The sequence below is a fragment of the Mangifera indica genome, chromosome 20 (genome assembly GCF_011075055.1).
Source record: "Mangifera indica cultivar Alphonso chromosome 20, CATAS_Mindica_2.1, whole genome shotgun sequence".
Taxonomy (NCBI): Eukaryota; Viridiplantae; Streptophyta; class Magnoliopsida; order Sapindales; family Anacardiaceae; genus Mangifera; species Mangifera indica.
The window spans coordinates 1866405-1881607 of NC_058156.1; the positions used below are offsets into that span (position 1 = coordinate 1866405).

The following is a 15203-nucleotide window of genomic DNA, read 5'->3' on the forward strand; positions in this document are numbered from 1 at the left end:
AAAGTTTTCTAGTTTTAGCGGAATTTCTTCATATATTATCCGTGGTTTTTCTTTGTTTTAGGTTTTCCACATAAAATCTTGCGTTCTTGTGTTGTTTATTTTGAATTTGTTGTATAGCAATGACTTAGAATTGCAAATGGATTACTCAAATCAGAGGATAGATTTCTCATTACAATTAAGTGTGTATAGTCGTTAGGATTTTGTTCACGTGTTGACTTAGCTGAATAGAGTGGGTGCAATCTACGGTAATTAGTTAATAGGTAAGTAAATGTAAACCAACATGTTGTGCAAGTATGATCAAAATGCAAGTGTGACTTGTTATGGTAATATGACCTCAAGCAAACGAAAGTTGGTGTGAATAGTGAAATCTAGTCGAGGAAGAGTCACAAAACTCATGTCAAGTTCTTAAGCCTAAGGTTTGCGTATAAAAGTTGTAGTAAAGTATAAGAGAGTAAGGATTGCTAAGAGTGTGCCACAAAAGAGTGAGCCAAGATTTAGAGCACATATAAAGACAATAAATAGACTCTCGTTCACCTTGTAATCTTTTTCATGTATAATGAAATTTTCTTCTGCTATTGCCTGTGGGTTTTCCTGATACGGGGTTTTCACATAAAACTTCGTATCCTTGTCTACTGAAGGTACCGAAAATGTGCTTTTTGGGAAAACAAATAAACACTAGGATATGGATTACAGTGAATGAGACGACATAGATGAAGTAAGTTTATTCTTGGATACCATTGCATTGATGATTGATCTCCTCCATATTGAGTAGTTTGTATCTTTCAGGGGATGAGAGAGTGTATGACCTCCTGGTTTGTCAGCTGCGCTCAAATGGCATTCAATCAGTCTCTCGTTCACGTTGGATGTCCACTTCACCATGAAACAAGTGCAAACTGGCTGTTAGTGCGCCATTAGATCCTTTAAAGGATGCTGGGTTTTGTGATTCATTCATTCTGGAACGTCAATGGCACCTCCCATTGTCTCAAGAATTGTCGCGCTCCTGAAAGCAGAACTTCTATTAGATCTGCAATTGTCACAAAGGGTAGCTTAAATGGCCCATCAATTATTTTTCATAATTATCCAATTATATGCAAACAGTTGCACATAAATATATGAGTCAATGACAACATTTTTTGCAGCATGGAACACTGATCCTTTCAGAGGCCTATTGCTGATCCATATGACTACTGAGGTGGCCTTATAGACCCTTATAAGGTGCCTGAAACCTAGCCTTCTATATGACATGGGCACTGCTGACAACATACATGACCTTTTTGTTGTTGGTTATAATGCATCTTCTATTACTCAACTTGTAGGACAAGGCACCATGTATCCAAGTACTAACCTTCCATTATGGATGTAAACCTACCTTCTATCACTAGTCTGAATCTAACCCTATGTGACATCTTTAAACAAATCTCATATCAGTAAAATACAAAAGAGATACTGAGTTTGTATATGTATTCAAAATAGTTTGTGAGCTCGCATTTTGACTTGTAAAACCCAAAAATAGAATCACGTCGGATAGTGGATTAGACTATTGGACCAGAGATATTACACGTATTGGAGGAGTTACAAATGTTGATCTCCCAACTCCATGAACAAAAGCCCTGATTCAGCATCCATTTGGCATAGCTGTAGCTGTAACACCTCACATCTTGGTTTTCAGTTCTACCACCAAGATGAATTCCTTCGAAGTTGCAGTCTAGATCACCCAGAAATTGAACACAGGATACCATTTTCAGAGTCTAACTTGGACAGATGGAGGGCACAATGTGACAATTCCTATATCTGTGGGAACACAGATTATAGTATTTTATACTGATGACAATTGAAAATTAAACCGCTTTATTTGGGCTGTTTTATGATCTCTTTCTTGTTCCTCCGTAATCTTCTTTAAAAAACCAAGTATCCAAAATTTTCTGGAAAAAAAAGCATGCTTGTATAAATGATCAGTATCGGAGAATAAATTAGACTTTAAAGGTTAACAAAACTAATGGAACATTAAAACTTTAAGAGAGAAGTGGTCCGGTCATTGTGTCCTGGGACTATCTATCTAATAAATATGGGTCGGATCCTCGATTACCAAAAAAAAAGTCAGCTTGTTAACTTTTGGAAACAACCGGTTTCACCTCCTTTTTTAACCATCTTATGGTTTAAGAAAAGATACCTTTGGAAAAAGGACAGAATGAGGAATCAAATATTAAGAAATCTCAGCTAAGCATTTGAAGCAATATTTCTAAGAGGGCCACTTATCTAATGCACTAGACAAACTTCACATTAACAAAACACATGAAATAAGTTAAGGTATATCTGGGGATAAGAAAAGTTGATTGGTTCGATAGCCTGAGAGTTTTAGATTGCAACACCCAACAACAAAATAGTTATACAAATGCAATCAAAGGGTTAGATAGGCTGTTTGGAACTTTTCTGAGTTGATCATATGCACAGCACCTTTCCTTTGAAGCTATCCATCTTTTTTCCTCTAAAGAGCTGTCCCACTGGTAACTACTGAGAAGCAAGTAAAAGCAAAAAGCACAAATAAAAAATTGAGGGATTGGATTCTCACAGCACTGGACTTTAAATAAAAGGAGGTAACAGTGAAAGTGGATTATGCAATGTCATCGACTTTAAGCATTTACGAGCTGAAAAAGACACCGAAACAAAATAAATATGGATACTGGTGAAGCTTCAGTTCCTCAATCGGTTTATGATTATGCGACTTATGAACTTGTGCCCCCAAGTGGTAGGATGCCAAGCTTGAAAGCATGAGTTCAAGTTTGGTGCAGTGGTTGTGCCCGAAGTTTCAGCAATCAGTTTAAATCTCAGCAAATATTTCTACACTAAATGTCTCATTCACAATTCCATATTTGTTGAGGAGCTGTTACTTGAGCATCTTTCCTACTCAGAAATTTCCATAATCACATATATTCTCACATGCTTTTTCAACTTGACTGAACATAAAGCCTTAACGATGAATAAAGGAAAAATTAGCATAAAGAGCAAAAGTGAACCAAAAGAAAAATGTTCAACTTTCCCCATCCTGTCTATCAAGTTGGTGAGGCTTTCCAAGGCTTTCTTATTAAAGTTAGAGGTGGCATCATACAGACTGGTACCTTCCCGTGAGGCTATTGGATAGCTTAAAGAGCTAAACTTTTCCTTATATTTATATACCCACGATCAACTTAATTCCTAATAATATGGGATACTTCACAATTTACGAGTGCTTATTATGAATTGTATCACCTTATTATAACGAAATTCAAGACCCCAATATCTCAATCCACATTACCATATGCATTGCTGATGGATACCATGTTGAATAGCAGGATAGCAACAAGAAAAAGCCAGTTCCCCAGAATTCTTGTATTCTTTCTTCTGCAGTACTATGTTCAAATTTCTTTGATATCTGTTGATGCCTCTACTAATGTAAGCGTAAATATGTTACTTAAACTTCCGGATTCGGATTTTCTCGTATTTCTCTTCCTCTTCAAATTTTTACTGGTTTGAGTATCTGTTGAAAATGTTGTAGGTGTACATTGTTTATATGGGGGAGAATAAGTATGAAGATCCAGTAACAATTACAAAGTCTCACCATAAATTATTATCAACCTTGCTTGGAAGGTACAGCTCTAATCTACATCCTCATTGTAATAACTCTGATTCTCAGTTAAACCAAGCTTCACAACTTTGTACCACAGCAAAGAAGCAGCAATGCGTTCGATTCTTTATAGCTATAAGCATGGCTTCTCTGGATTTGCTGCTAGGCTAACAGAAACCGAAGCAAAAAACATTGCAGGTATGATAGTTTGAAGAAGGCACCCGTATGGACTAATTTTGTTCCATCATGTTAAAAAGTGGCTACTTTCAAATGGCAGAGTTTCCTGGTGTTCTCCAAGTAATTCAAAATGGCATTTTCAAGCTCCACACAACCAGAAGCTGGGAATTCATTGGGCTGAATTTTCATTCTTCTGGAAAACTTTCAACTGAGAGCAACATGGGAGAAGGAACTATCATTGGTGTAATTGATTCAGGTAACATCACACATCATTGCTAAATAGAGATAATTCACTTAAATTTTGATGAACTTCAACTTGTAGGAGTTTGGCCGGAGTCCGAAAGCTTCAGCGATAAAGGTATGGGTCCAATTCCATCCCATTGGAAGGGAAAATGTCAGAAGGGACAGAATTTTAACTCCTCCAACTGCAACAAAAAATTAATCGGGGCTCGCTGGTTCATAAAAGGAGTGATGCATATGATCAACAGATCCATAGACACAACCAAAGATGATGAGTTTTTATCGCCGCGGGATGCAGCAGGCCATGGCACTCATACAGCTTCTACAGCAGCAGGCAATTTTGTTGACAAAGCAAGTTATAAAGGACTAGCAGCAGGTGTAGCCAGAGGAGGAGCACCTCTGGCTCACTTAGCAATTTACAAGGCTTGCTGGGATGGCTTCGGATGCGCCGATGCTGATATACTAAAAGCATTTGATAAAGCTATACATGATGGAGTTGATATTCTATCGCTGTCTCTAGGCAGTAATATACCATTGTTCTCCTACATTGATCAACGTGACTCAATTGCTGTTGGATCCTTCCATGCGGCTTCTAGGGGGATCACTGTCGTTTGTTCAGCAGGAAATGATGGTCCTACTTCTCAAACTATTGCGAATACCGCCCCCTGGATCATCACTGTTGGAGCCACCACGATCGACCGGGCCTTCCCAACAGCTATTACACTTGGAAATCACCAAACTGTCTGGGTAAATTAAAATAGCAAATAATTTTGAAGACTCAAATCTAGCTATAACAATTTTGATCCTAATTTAGGGTTTTCTAATTTAGGGTTTTCGACTCGTCGTGACCCTAAAGGGGAGATGATTTACTGATAAAAAGAGAAAATGGAACAAAAAATATCCCTACAATCGGGAAAATTGATATATATGTCTTCTCCTAGACTTGCTTCATCCTCGTCCATTTATATTAATATATTTGTTTAAAATATTAATGCATCTTTATTGTTTTAGATTATTTATATTTTTTTAAATTTTTTTTATGTTTTTTTGTTTTGTATGTTAAAGTAATTGATACATGCTATTTATGATATTTAAAATAATAGATTGGTTTTATGACCTAATATAGTTAAATTTACTGTTTAATATGTTTATGTTGTTTTGAAAGTACGGGAGATGATTTTTCCTATAAGTATGGGAACCGGAAAAGGATGTTTTACTATGGGTAAGGGGTGGAAATCTTTATCACCACTATAATGGGGATAAACCGAAGATAAAGATTAATATCTCCTATGGCTATGGGAAAGGGGAAGAGGTTCATCCCCGGCCTGCCCAGTTGCCATCTCTACTCAAATCTGCCGGAGAATGCAATTGTTAAGATTTATGGTCTACTTTCTATCTCTTGCAGGGTCAATCCATGGATACTGGAAAGGAAAATTGGGGATTCACTGGCCTCACATACTCTGAACGTGTAGCTGTCGACTCTAAAGATGATTCCAGCAAATATTGCAACCCGGGAACTCTTAACGCAACATTAGCATCAGGGAAAATTATACTGTGCTTTTCAAAATCTGATAAGGTGGACATGGTTAATACATCATTAACAGTAGCGGAAGCAGGAGGAGTTGGGCTTATATTAGCACAGTTTCATAACGACGGGCTTCCCTCCTGTGATTTGATTCCCTGTGTTAAAGTAGATTACGAAGTTGGGACAGAAATACTTTCTTACATCAGAACGGCAAGGTAATGAGATATGAAAGGGCTGGATATGATCCGAACCAGCTCAGTCTCGAAGGCCGGCTTGGTTCGGTTTAGTTTAATTTAAATTTAAGTCAAATCCAAACTAGAAAATTCGACTCATCTTTTAAATCGAACTGAATTTAGGCTAGAAGGTGTTCAATTCGATTCAATTTGAGTTCAGTTTAAATTTATTACTCGAATCGTTAGTTTGAATTTGTGGTTCAATTTGGTTCGAATTCATGACTCCATTTAGCTCGAATTTATAGTTCAAATAAACTCAAATTTATTGTTCAAATTAGTGGCTCGGTTTAGCTTGAATCGATGATTTTGGATATTATTAGGATAAAACGATATTATTTTGTCAATGAGCCACAAATCCGAGCCATAAATTCAAACCGAACTAAGTTAAAAATTCAAACCACTGATTTGAACTATAAATTTGAGCTAAACTTAAATCACCCTTAATTTTAACTATATAAACTCAAACAGAGTTACTTTTCATTTAAACCAAACTCGAGCTAAGGGTTGGGGCTTGGCCCGATTCGTATTATAGAACTGAAGAACATTATTGTGTTTATTCACTCGCAGGTCTCCGCTTGCAAAGCTGAATTTTCCCAAGACTGTAATTGGGAAATGGGTATCTCCTCAAGTTGCATCTTTTTCTTCCAGAGGACCCAGTTCAATATCCCCAGCCATATTGAAGGTATAGCCAACAAGCTGAAATTTTTTTGTTCTCGTCTTTTGTTTTTTTTATATGTATACTGAGTTCATTGCCTTCTTTTCAATGTCTGTTTGAGAGTGTAGCCTGATGTAGCTGCACCAGGTGTGGATATCTTAGCTGCATTTACACCATTCGGCAGAAAGCACTTGAATTCTTATGCACTGCTATCAGGCACTTCAATGGCTTGTCCCCATGTAGCAGCGATAGCAGCTCTCATCAAATCTGTACATAAAGATTGGTCTCCTGCAGCCATAAGATCAGCTCTAGTTACTACTGGTGATTTTAACTCAAACCCTTTTATTTTTTATAATAAGCATCCGAGATTATAATATTAATGATATGACACCCTCAGACAAATTTTATATCAATAAAACACGGGGAGATAAATTGAGTTTATATGTAATGTTGAACTTAAAAATAAAATAAAGACAATTAAGATTGAATAAAATTAAAATATAGGAAAGTTGATAAAGAGATAATGAAACATAAAGTGGGTCATATAAAATTTTAAGGGTTATATTTGAAAAATTTTCGAAGTCCAGAGAAGTCAACTAAAAATTTAAGAGATCTACATGAAAAATTTTCAAGTCATGAGGGGTCTGTCTCTGTTTGTATGTTCATTGCTCTTATGTTTTGCCAATGTGGGTTGTGAAATTTCACATTGATACTATTTGTAACATTTTTTATCTAATAGACCAACCTATTGTCAAGATTCACTTTAATGGTTTTGGATTTTACAATTCAAAATACATTTGGACAGTTTAAGAAGTTTACAAAATATTTAACCAATCATATGTTAGCATCCCGAAGTAATGTAAAACACATACATATGTCTAACATTTTTTCAGTACTTTGTTGATATGAGATTTTCTTAACGGTGTCACAAATGATGAAACTGCAGCTTCCCAAACTGGAACTGATGGAATGAACATATTCGAGGAGGGTTTTACTCGCAAAGCGGCAGATCCATTTGACATGGGAGGAGGGCATGTCAATCCTAACAGGGCAATGCAACCTGGGCTTGTTTATGATATTTCTACAGAAGACTATATTCAGTTCCTTTGCTCCATGGGGCACACAAATGCATCCATTAGTGCTTTAACCAAGACCAAAATCAGTTGCTCTAAAAGCAGCCATCTTGAGCTGAACCTCAACCTCCCATCTATCACCATCCCAAATCTCAGACAGTCAGTGACAGTGACTAGAAAGGTGACAAATGTGGGACACATTAACTCAGTCTATAGAGCTGTAGAGGAAGCTCCATACGGCATAAAAATGAGAGTTGAGCCTCAAGTTTTAAGTTTTAACATGACCAGGAAAGTTATCTCCTTCAAAGCTACATTCTCCACAACAGAGAAATTGCTTGCAGATTACAGATTTGGCAGCCTCACATGGACTGATGGTGAGCATTTTGTTAGAAGTCCTATAGCTATACGGACTGTCAAACATGAATGGTATTCCTATGAATAATATTACTGAAAATCCATTAATCAAATGTTTCTTTTTTAAGATGAGTAATTATGCTTTTCTTAGCATCTTGCACATGTATATACAACTGCTTGTGGAAGATTATACATCCAAAAGTCAATAATTTGAAGAATCAATGAACTTTTGTGACACCTTTAAACAAATCCCATATTTGGAAAACATGATAGATATTGGGTTTATGTGCGCATAACACATCGGTCAGAGATGCTAAGCTAAACTGATTGAATAGTCTGTGAACTCAAACTGTCAAGACAATGTATACAAAGTGAATAATGTCCACATATGTAGATTGAGTAACTTGCCATATTCTATAACTGGGACTGGAAATGGTGATGGAGATTGGCATCTTTATGAGTTGAAGAGAAGAAAAAGAAACCAGAAGCTAAATTAATCAACTGATAAAGAGAGAGAAAAGGGGAGATGGCAAATATAAATAAATATGATTAACCCAAAAACCAAAAACTGTTTATACTAGAATTGTTCAAAAGACATAACGATTAATAAGAAATCTTCCTTCCTCAACTTCTAAGAGCAATACTATGTGTACACTCTTTTGGTATAAAGATGATGTATCATGATGTGATTGAATGTTATTCTATTTTTAGTTCAAAATCATCTAATCACATAATGACATATTATCTATGTACCAAAATCATGTACTAAAAGTGTTACGCATAGTTTTATTGTTTTCATTTTTTATTCGAACACAGTGCAAGGTATAGCATTCGTTTGCTTTACCTCTGCCTTTGTTTTCAGGATAAGAGCTTCACTTTCATTCTCAAGAGCCCTCCTGCTTCTGTTTTGCTCCTCAAGGCTGCCGGTATGCATCTATTCTCTGGTGGACCCAAAAAAGTAACCATTTGATAGCAGCAGTACAGCCATTATTTGTAACTTTAAATTTGTTAAAAGTCAGAATTATTGTATAGTTTTGACTATAATTTTGGGTCCAGTATCTCACTTTTTGGTTAGATTTACCAACATTAATATTGGTTTTGTGCCAAGTTATACAAGTTTCATTTTGGTAGTTGTAGGGGCTGAACGATCAGCTAAAGTAGGTGAAACTGGGTTTAGGAAGGTTAAGAGTTTAAACTTGAAATGTTATTGGAGGGATTTAAACTCTTACTTTTTTACTTGTAATCCCTTGCTTTTTTCACTCAAACTACCTTTGTCGTAGTTGCTGGAGAATTCATATTACTTGCCGAGGTAAGTAGAGAAATAAGATTCAAACATATAAGAGAAACACAATGATGACTTAAAGTTGAAGAATTGGTGGTTCTGGTTCTTGGACAAGATCATTGTTTCCATTGAAATGAACCGAATCCTTTCTCCAGGAATCATGATTTCAAATAGTGAAAATAGATTCCTTCTGTCATTGTCTTTCTGAATATGAACTAAACTCATTGCAGAACTAGTGTATAGTATTTTTAGCCCAATTATGGGAATATTAATTAAAATAGCCACCCTTTTTGTTTTTTATACGTATATAGCTACCTTTTTTTTCCAATTACACAAATATAGTCACTTTTTAGTTTTATTTTGCCTTTGAAAGGAGAAGATTTTAGGATTTGTGGTTGACTGGATTGGTTGGCTGGTTGGCCATGGTCGGATAGGTTGGCCAACCAACTAAGTGTGCCATTTTATGTCTTGATTGGATGAGTTTATATCTTGGCTAGGTGAGTAGAAAGCCTAAAGGTATTTTAGATATTGTATGTTTTGGGTTATTATGTATAATAGGAAAAAAAATGACTATATATGAATGCAAGGGAAAAAATGAGGCTATTTTAATTAGTATCTCCCAATTATGAGCATGTCACGTCCAAGAGATAGTTTGAGTGATAAAAGAGGAGATTCTATATATAAAAAAACATGGGTTCAAGTCTCTCTGGTGGCATTTCAAGATCAAACTTTTGATTTATTCAGTTTAGTAGTTGTGCGGTCAGTCATAAGACTTGGGCTTGTCTTGCTCGGTGTGATTGGTTCTACCTTGAAGGATCCATCCAACTCAGATGAGGTTCCTCGTTATCAAAAAAAAATTATGAGCATGCCACATTCTAGAAATATCTGTGATATTAAGCTTTTAATAACTTGCTTTTGTAGTTGTGATTGTCAACGAGAAAAAGCATATCTTGCCCATGCCAAATGAGTTTGACCCTCTCTAACATCCTTGGTCTCATAAGTTAGTCTATTATCAAGATATTGCCCATTTTGAATATACAATCTATTGTGGTTTTGTTTTTAGACTTTACAATCTAAAACCTCACATCATGATGAACTGTATTTTTAAAGTGAATAATATCTTGATACTGAAAACTTCTAGATATGAATTGCACCATTGTTCAATCAACCATGAGAAATATATTAGTAACTATTTCTAATATGGGTATTGATGTTGATCCTCCTATTCTTGAACCCAAAAATAAAGTAATCCCATAATTTGATTAGTTCTGTTGTAGCTCTATGGTAGCAATTATCACATGAAATCCATCAAAATATATTTAGTATTCTAAACATCCTTTTTTTTTCTTTGGACCTTTTGAGTTGTAATTTGGTTTCTTAAAGATAAATGAAGGTTGCAGCTGCATTGAGAAATTATAGCACAGTGGTTATGTTTCTAATAATGATGTAACCACGTAGGTAATCGGATGTCTCATTAAAGAAAATACAATTATATGATAATATATCATTTAAGTATTGTTAAAACTGGGTGAACATAGTTTTATTATAATATTATTATCAAATATTAGGCCAAAGGACTTTTCCCACCCAAAGTTTGTTTCATTTCCAAAGTGATACTGAAGCATCTACGGGCCCTTCTCCATTTTTGGGCTCTACATCTTCCTTAAGTCACCATGCCACCTAAGAAGCTAAGATGAATGAATTTCCAGCAATACACAGGCCTAAGGAAATAATCCTCTTTAATTTTGGTCTAAATTCACCTTTATGTATAGCCTCCTTAAGTAGACTCAGGACCATCCACTTCTATAGTTTGCTTTAATTGTCTAAAAGTGTAACATTTGAAGTCCATTATAGGCCCAAAAGTCCAAGACTCCTTTTTAAAACGCAAAGAGCTCAAAGTGTGCCTTTAGTTAGATTTAAATTAGAAGATAAGATGATTAACTTAGTTAGAAAATAAGTTTCCTTTATTTAAGGAAAAAAAGTGTCCTATTTTGTCTTATATTCATTAATTAAGGAATGAGGTGTGTCATGTAAAGGTGGCTTAGCTTAATTTAAGGAGTTTTGGTGAAATTTAATTGATTTTTGCCTTGGAAGTCTACTTTGCCGCCAACCCTCTCATTATATAAAGGGTGGCCTCACACCATGTATTTCTTTTAGTCATTATTGGAAATTTTATAAACTTTGTTAAGAAGCTTTAAAGCTTTTACTTATTTTTCTTTTATCCAATCATTCTTGGTAAAAGATTGGTGGTGGAAAACCTAAGGTTGGTGGAATCATTCCTTTATGCCTTGGGTATATTTTATGTTTCCTTAAAAATCTAAATTAAAGTATGTATGTATGTTATTTTTGCTTATGACAGAGAATTGCACTAAAATTATGTTTTTTGCCACTAACTTTGATCAACATTTTGACTGTTTTATGAGGGCTACCCTAGCTTGAAAGAAAGCTCTTTGTGTTGTGTTTGTATTGGTGTGACTTTGGTTTGATTTGGAGATCATTTTGGCTACCCATTTAAATGAACAAAAAAACTGCACATACTAAATAAATAGTGAAAACAATTTTCTTGGTTTTGATTGATTGTTGCATATTTTGATGAATATGCACTGAATACCCATTAAGTATTGAAAATCTAAATACCAATTCATGAATTATTAAAATTAGCAAATACAGTTAATTTTCAGGGATAAAATCGTTATTCAATCAATAATATATTAAAAATGATAAAACATCATCCATTTCCCCCCAAGTTTAGAAAACTGACAATTTTTATTTTGAAAAGTTATATTTTCCCCTCTGGGGTTTCAATATTTTCCTTCCTTCTCTGGTGACTGAACTCCAACCGAAACCCCTTCATCCCATTCTTCTCTCTTTGTTGTCAACAACAAAGAAACATTGGCACATGACATGAAGCCGATAAAGTGAAGAAGCTAAAACGTCGAATCGAAGTTCACCTTCATCTTCACTAAATCGGCTCTAAATGACAAGAAATCAAAGGTGCTTCTGTTGATTTGACTTTGGATGAGAGAAAGAAGGTGAGATTTCACTGAATAGGCATTTGTCATCCAAATGTTTCAATTTGTCGTGGACTTTGCATCATGCACTGAGGTTTCTTGGTTGTCGACCTTCATCGTTAGCAACAGAGAGAGAAGAATGGGATGAAGACGATCTTGGTCGAAGTCTGGGCATTAAAGTAGGAAGGAAAAGATTGAAACTTTAAAGGGGGAAATATAACTTTTCAAAGTTTAATCCTAGAGAAAATTATTAGTTTTCTAAACCTAAGGGGAATTGGATAAATAATATATTGCTAATTAAATAACGATTTTACCGTTAAAACTTCAGTGTTTATGTTTATTTTAATAGTTTATAGGTAGATATTTAAGTTTTTAATACTTAATAGATATAAATGAGGTTTGTAACAAACTTTGGGTGAGAACAAGTCATTTAGCCCAAACATTATGAGAAAAGACATAACCAAACAGAGAAGAGTGAGTGGGAATTATTGTCAGTAAAAAGTGTATACAAAAAAAAAGAACCTTATCATCTTATCACAAAGCAAGCATTCTTTCTACGTGGAATGAAGCCCTAGGTGTCACTCTCAAGATACAGGACAAACATCTTTTGTCGATATGTCATTATTTCCCGAGAAGATAGCAGGCATGCGCACAGCCCTTGGAAAGCAACAAATGAGATGGACTATTCCAGATATGGCCCTTCAATTAATTTTGACTGAATTTGAACATGTGGCCTCTCAATGGTAGTTCAAGTGACAGGCGTCCAAATAAGAGAGCATGAATTAGAAGCTCATTAACAACCTATAAATATTAAACTCCGATTATAGAGATGTCAATTCATTCTGGAAAGGATGATCTAATTCAAATAAAATTTTTTATCAATATTAAAAAAAGAAAAGACCAAAAGTCTTATTCTTATCCAAGGTTTACGCTATTATCAAATTCACATAGGTTAAGTTTCGAAAACTCAAATATTTATTTGTCAACTATTAAAGTTAGAAAAATTTGTTAATATTACAAGTATAATTGTCATTTAACCAGTAATATTAAAAAATTACTAATTTTATTTTTTCACATAGTTTTAAAAACAAATAATTTTTCTCAATTTAATTTTAAAAATATATATTTTCCCTGGGGTTTTATTTTTTTTCTTCATTCTTTAGCAACTAGACTTCAGCCAAGACTATCTTCAGCTCATCTTCTTTCTTTACTGTAGACAACGAAGGTCAAAGACAAACGAATGCATCTTTTCCAGCAAGAATGAAACTTAGGTTTGGGGTGACAATGAACGTGTCTCTCACTCTATTGGTGCTCTTTGTCTTCGTTTCTGGATGCCCAAATTGGCCAAAAAATTGATCTCCGCTCTTTGTATTCATTTTTGGATGCTCAAATTGGTCAACAACTCTATCTTAGACGACGCTTTGGTTTCACCCCAAACCCAAGTTTTGTTGTTCATAAAAAACATTTTATCTATCTTTAGCTTTTGTCGTTTGTGATAGAGAAAAAAGATGGGTTGAAGACGGCCTCGATTAGAATTCAGTTGTCAAAGAAAAAAGAAAAAAATGAAAATTTTAGGGGGAAAAGGTAAATTTTCAAAACTAAACTAAGGAAAATTGTTAATTTTAAAATAGGGTAAGAAAATGAGATAAAATTTTATTTTTTAATATTACTGATTAAATGATAATTATATCTCTGATACTAACAAATTTTTCTAACTTTCATAGTTGATAAGTAAGTATTTAAGTTTTCAAAATTTAATAAATGAAAGTTTGGCAGTATACTAAACCTCGGTTGGGAATAAGTCTTTGGCCTAAAAAATCAAAAAATTTAAACACCCGCAATTAGGGATTGAAAAAACCAACTTTCTATATTGATTTCAATCCCAAAAAAAGGAAAAAAGAAAATTGAATTTGAACAAAAAAACCACAGTAACCTGCAATTAGGGGTTGAATTCCGGGTCTTTAATGTCATTCTATTAATGCATGTACTTACCCTGAAAATCAAATGCCAAAAAACCAACTTTGCATTTCCATTTCTTCTCCTCCATTTTTGTAATATAAAAAGAGAATTGGTTTCCATATCAAAACCAAATTTCTTTATATATCAAAATGCCAAGAGAGAATATCATTTTTCCACCCGGGATTTGACCCAAGAACTTTTTATATTAATTGATAATATAAATATCACTTTTTTACCAAAAATCAAAGTCAAAAAGTAAAAATAACATTATATCGTTACTATCTCATTTATCGAAAAATTAGCAAAAATTAGAAAAACTCTTGAATTGTCTAAATTGTATAATAACCCTTTTATTTCTCTTTCCTTTACCCTCATCACCTTTTTCCTTTGCTCCGGATCCTCACTCACCACCTCTCTTTCGCCAACAACCCACCCCACACAAGATCGTGTCCACACTTTGTTGGTGAGTTAATCTACTACTTCTTCAATCTCATCATCAACTTTGAGAAACGGTAAGTTTATAAAACTGGATGATATAAATTGTTAACTAGATCTAATTGTGTCAACAAGTTGATCTCATGGTTTACAAAGAGTCGATCAACACCAACAGGTTTTAAACAATTATGGGATGGTGAGGGGTTGTGGTTAGGGGTGGATATAGACCGGGCTGAGTCTGAACACCCTTGCCTCGAGTTCAACTCAAATAGAAAATAATCCAACTCAAGTTTAACTCAAGTTTGTCAAGTCAAAATTAAGTTTGGTTCGAATGAAAAATAGTTTAGATCGGTTAAATTCGAGTTTGACTAGATTTCGTAGCTTGAATCAATTGTTTAAATTTGTAGCTTGGTTCGGCTCAAATGGATGACTTAGATTCATGACTCAAGTTCGTAGTTCATTGATAAAATGATGTTGTCTTTTCCAAATAATATTCAAAATTTTTGATTCAAATTGAATCAAGCCACAATTTTGAACTACCAATTTGAATTATAAATTTGATCCAAATCGAGTTATAAATTTGACCTACTAATTTAAGTCATAAATTTGAGCCAGAGTCAAGCTGAACCAAGCCGAACACCTTCTAACTTGAGTTCTA

General features: G+C 34.5%; 2 protein-coding genes and 1 pseudogene across 2 annotated transcripts; all 3 read left to right on the forward strand.

Annotated features, from left to right (window-relative positions):
* Window positions 1-1243: 1243 nt before the first annotated feature.
* On the forward strand, window positions 1244-1835 carry LOC123204770 (annotated as a pseudogene).
* A 1349-nt stretch (window positions 1836-3184) lies between these two features.
* LOC123204080 (subtilisin-like protease SBT3.9) lies at window positions 3185-7985 on the forward strand. Its single transcript, XM_044620626.1, has 9 exons — window positions 3185-3429; window positions 3533-3624; window positions 3702-3799; window positions 3879-4034; window positions 4101-4765; window positions 5424-5758; window positions 6344-6458; window positions 6560-6752; window positions 7378-7985. The coding sequence occupies exons 1-9, from the start codon at window positions 3307-3309 to the stop codon at window positions 7944-7946; spliced, it is 2346 nt and encodes a 781-aa protein (XP_044476561.1). The 5' UTR covers window positions 3185-3306; the 3' UTR covers window positions 7947-7985.
* Window positions 7986-8605: 620 nt separating this feature from the next.
* On the forward strand, window positions 8606-10397 carry LOC123204771 (50S ribosomal protein L11, chloroplastic). The gene is made up of 3 exons (XM_044621570.1): window positions 8606-8620; window positions 8721-8784; window positions 10282-10397. The coding sequence occupies exons 1-3, from the start codon at window positions 8606-8608 to the stop codon at window positions 10395-10397; spliced, it is 195 nt and encodes a 64-aa protein (XP_044477505.1).
* The last annotated feature ends 4806 nt before the right edge of the window (window positions 10398-15203 follow it).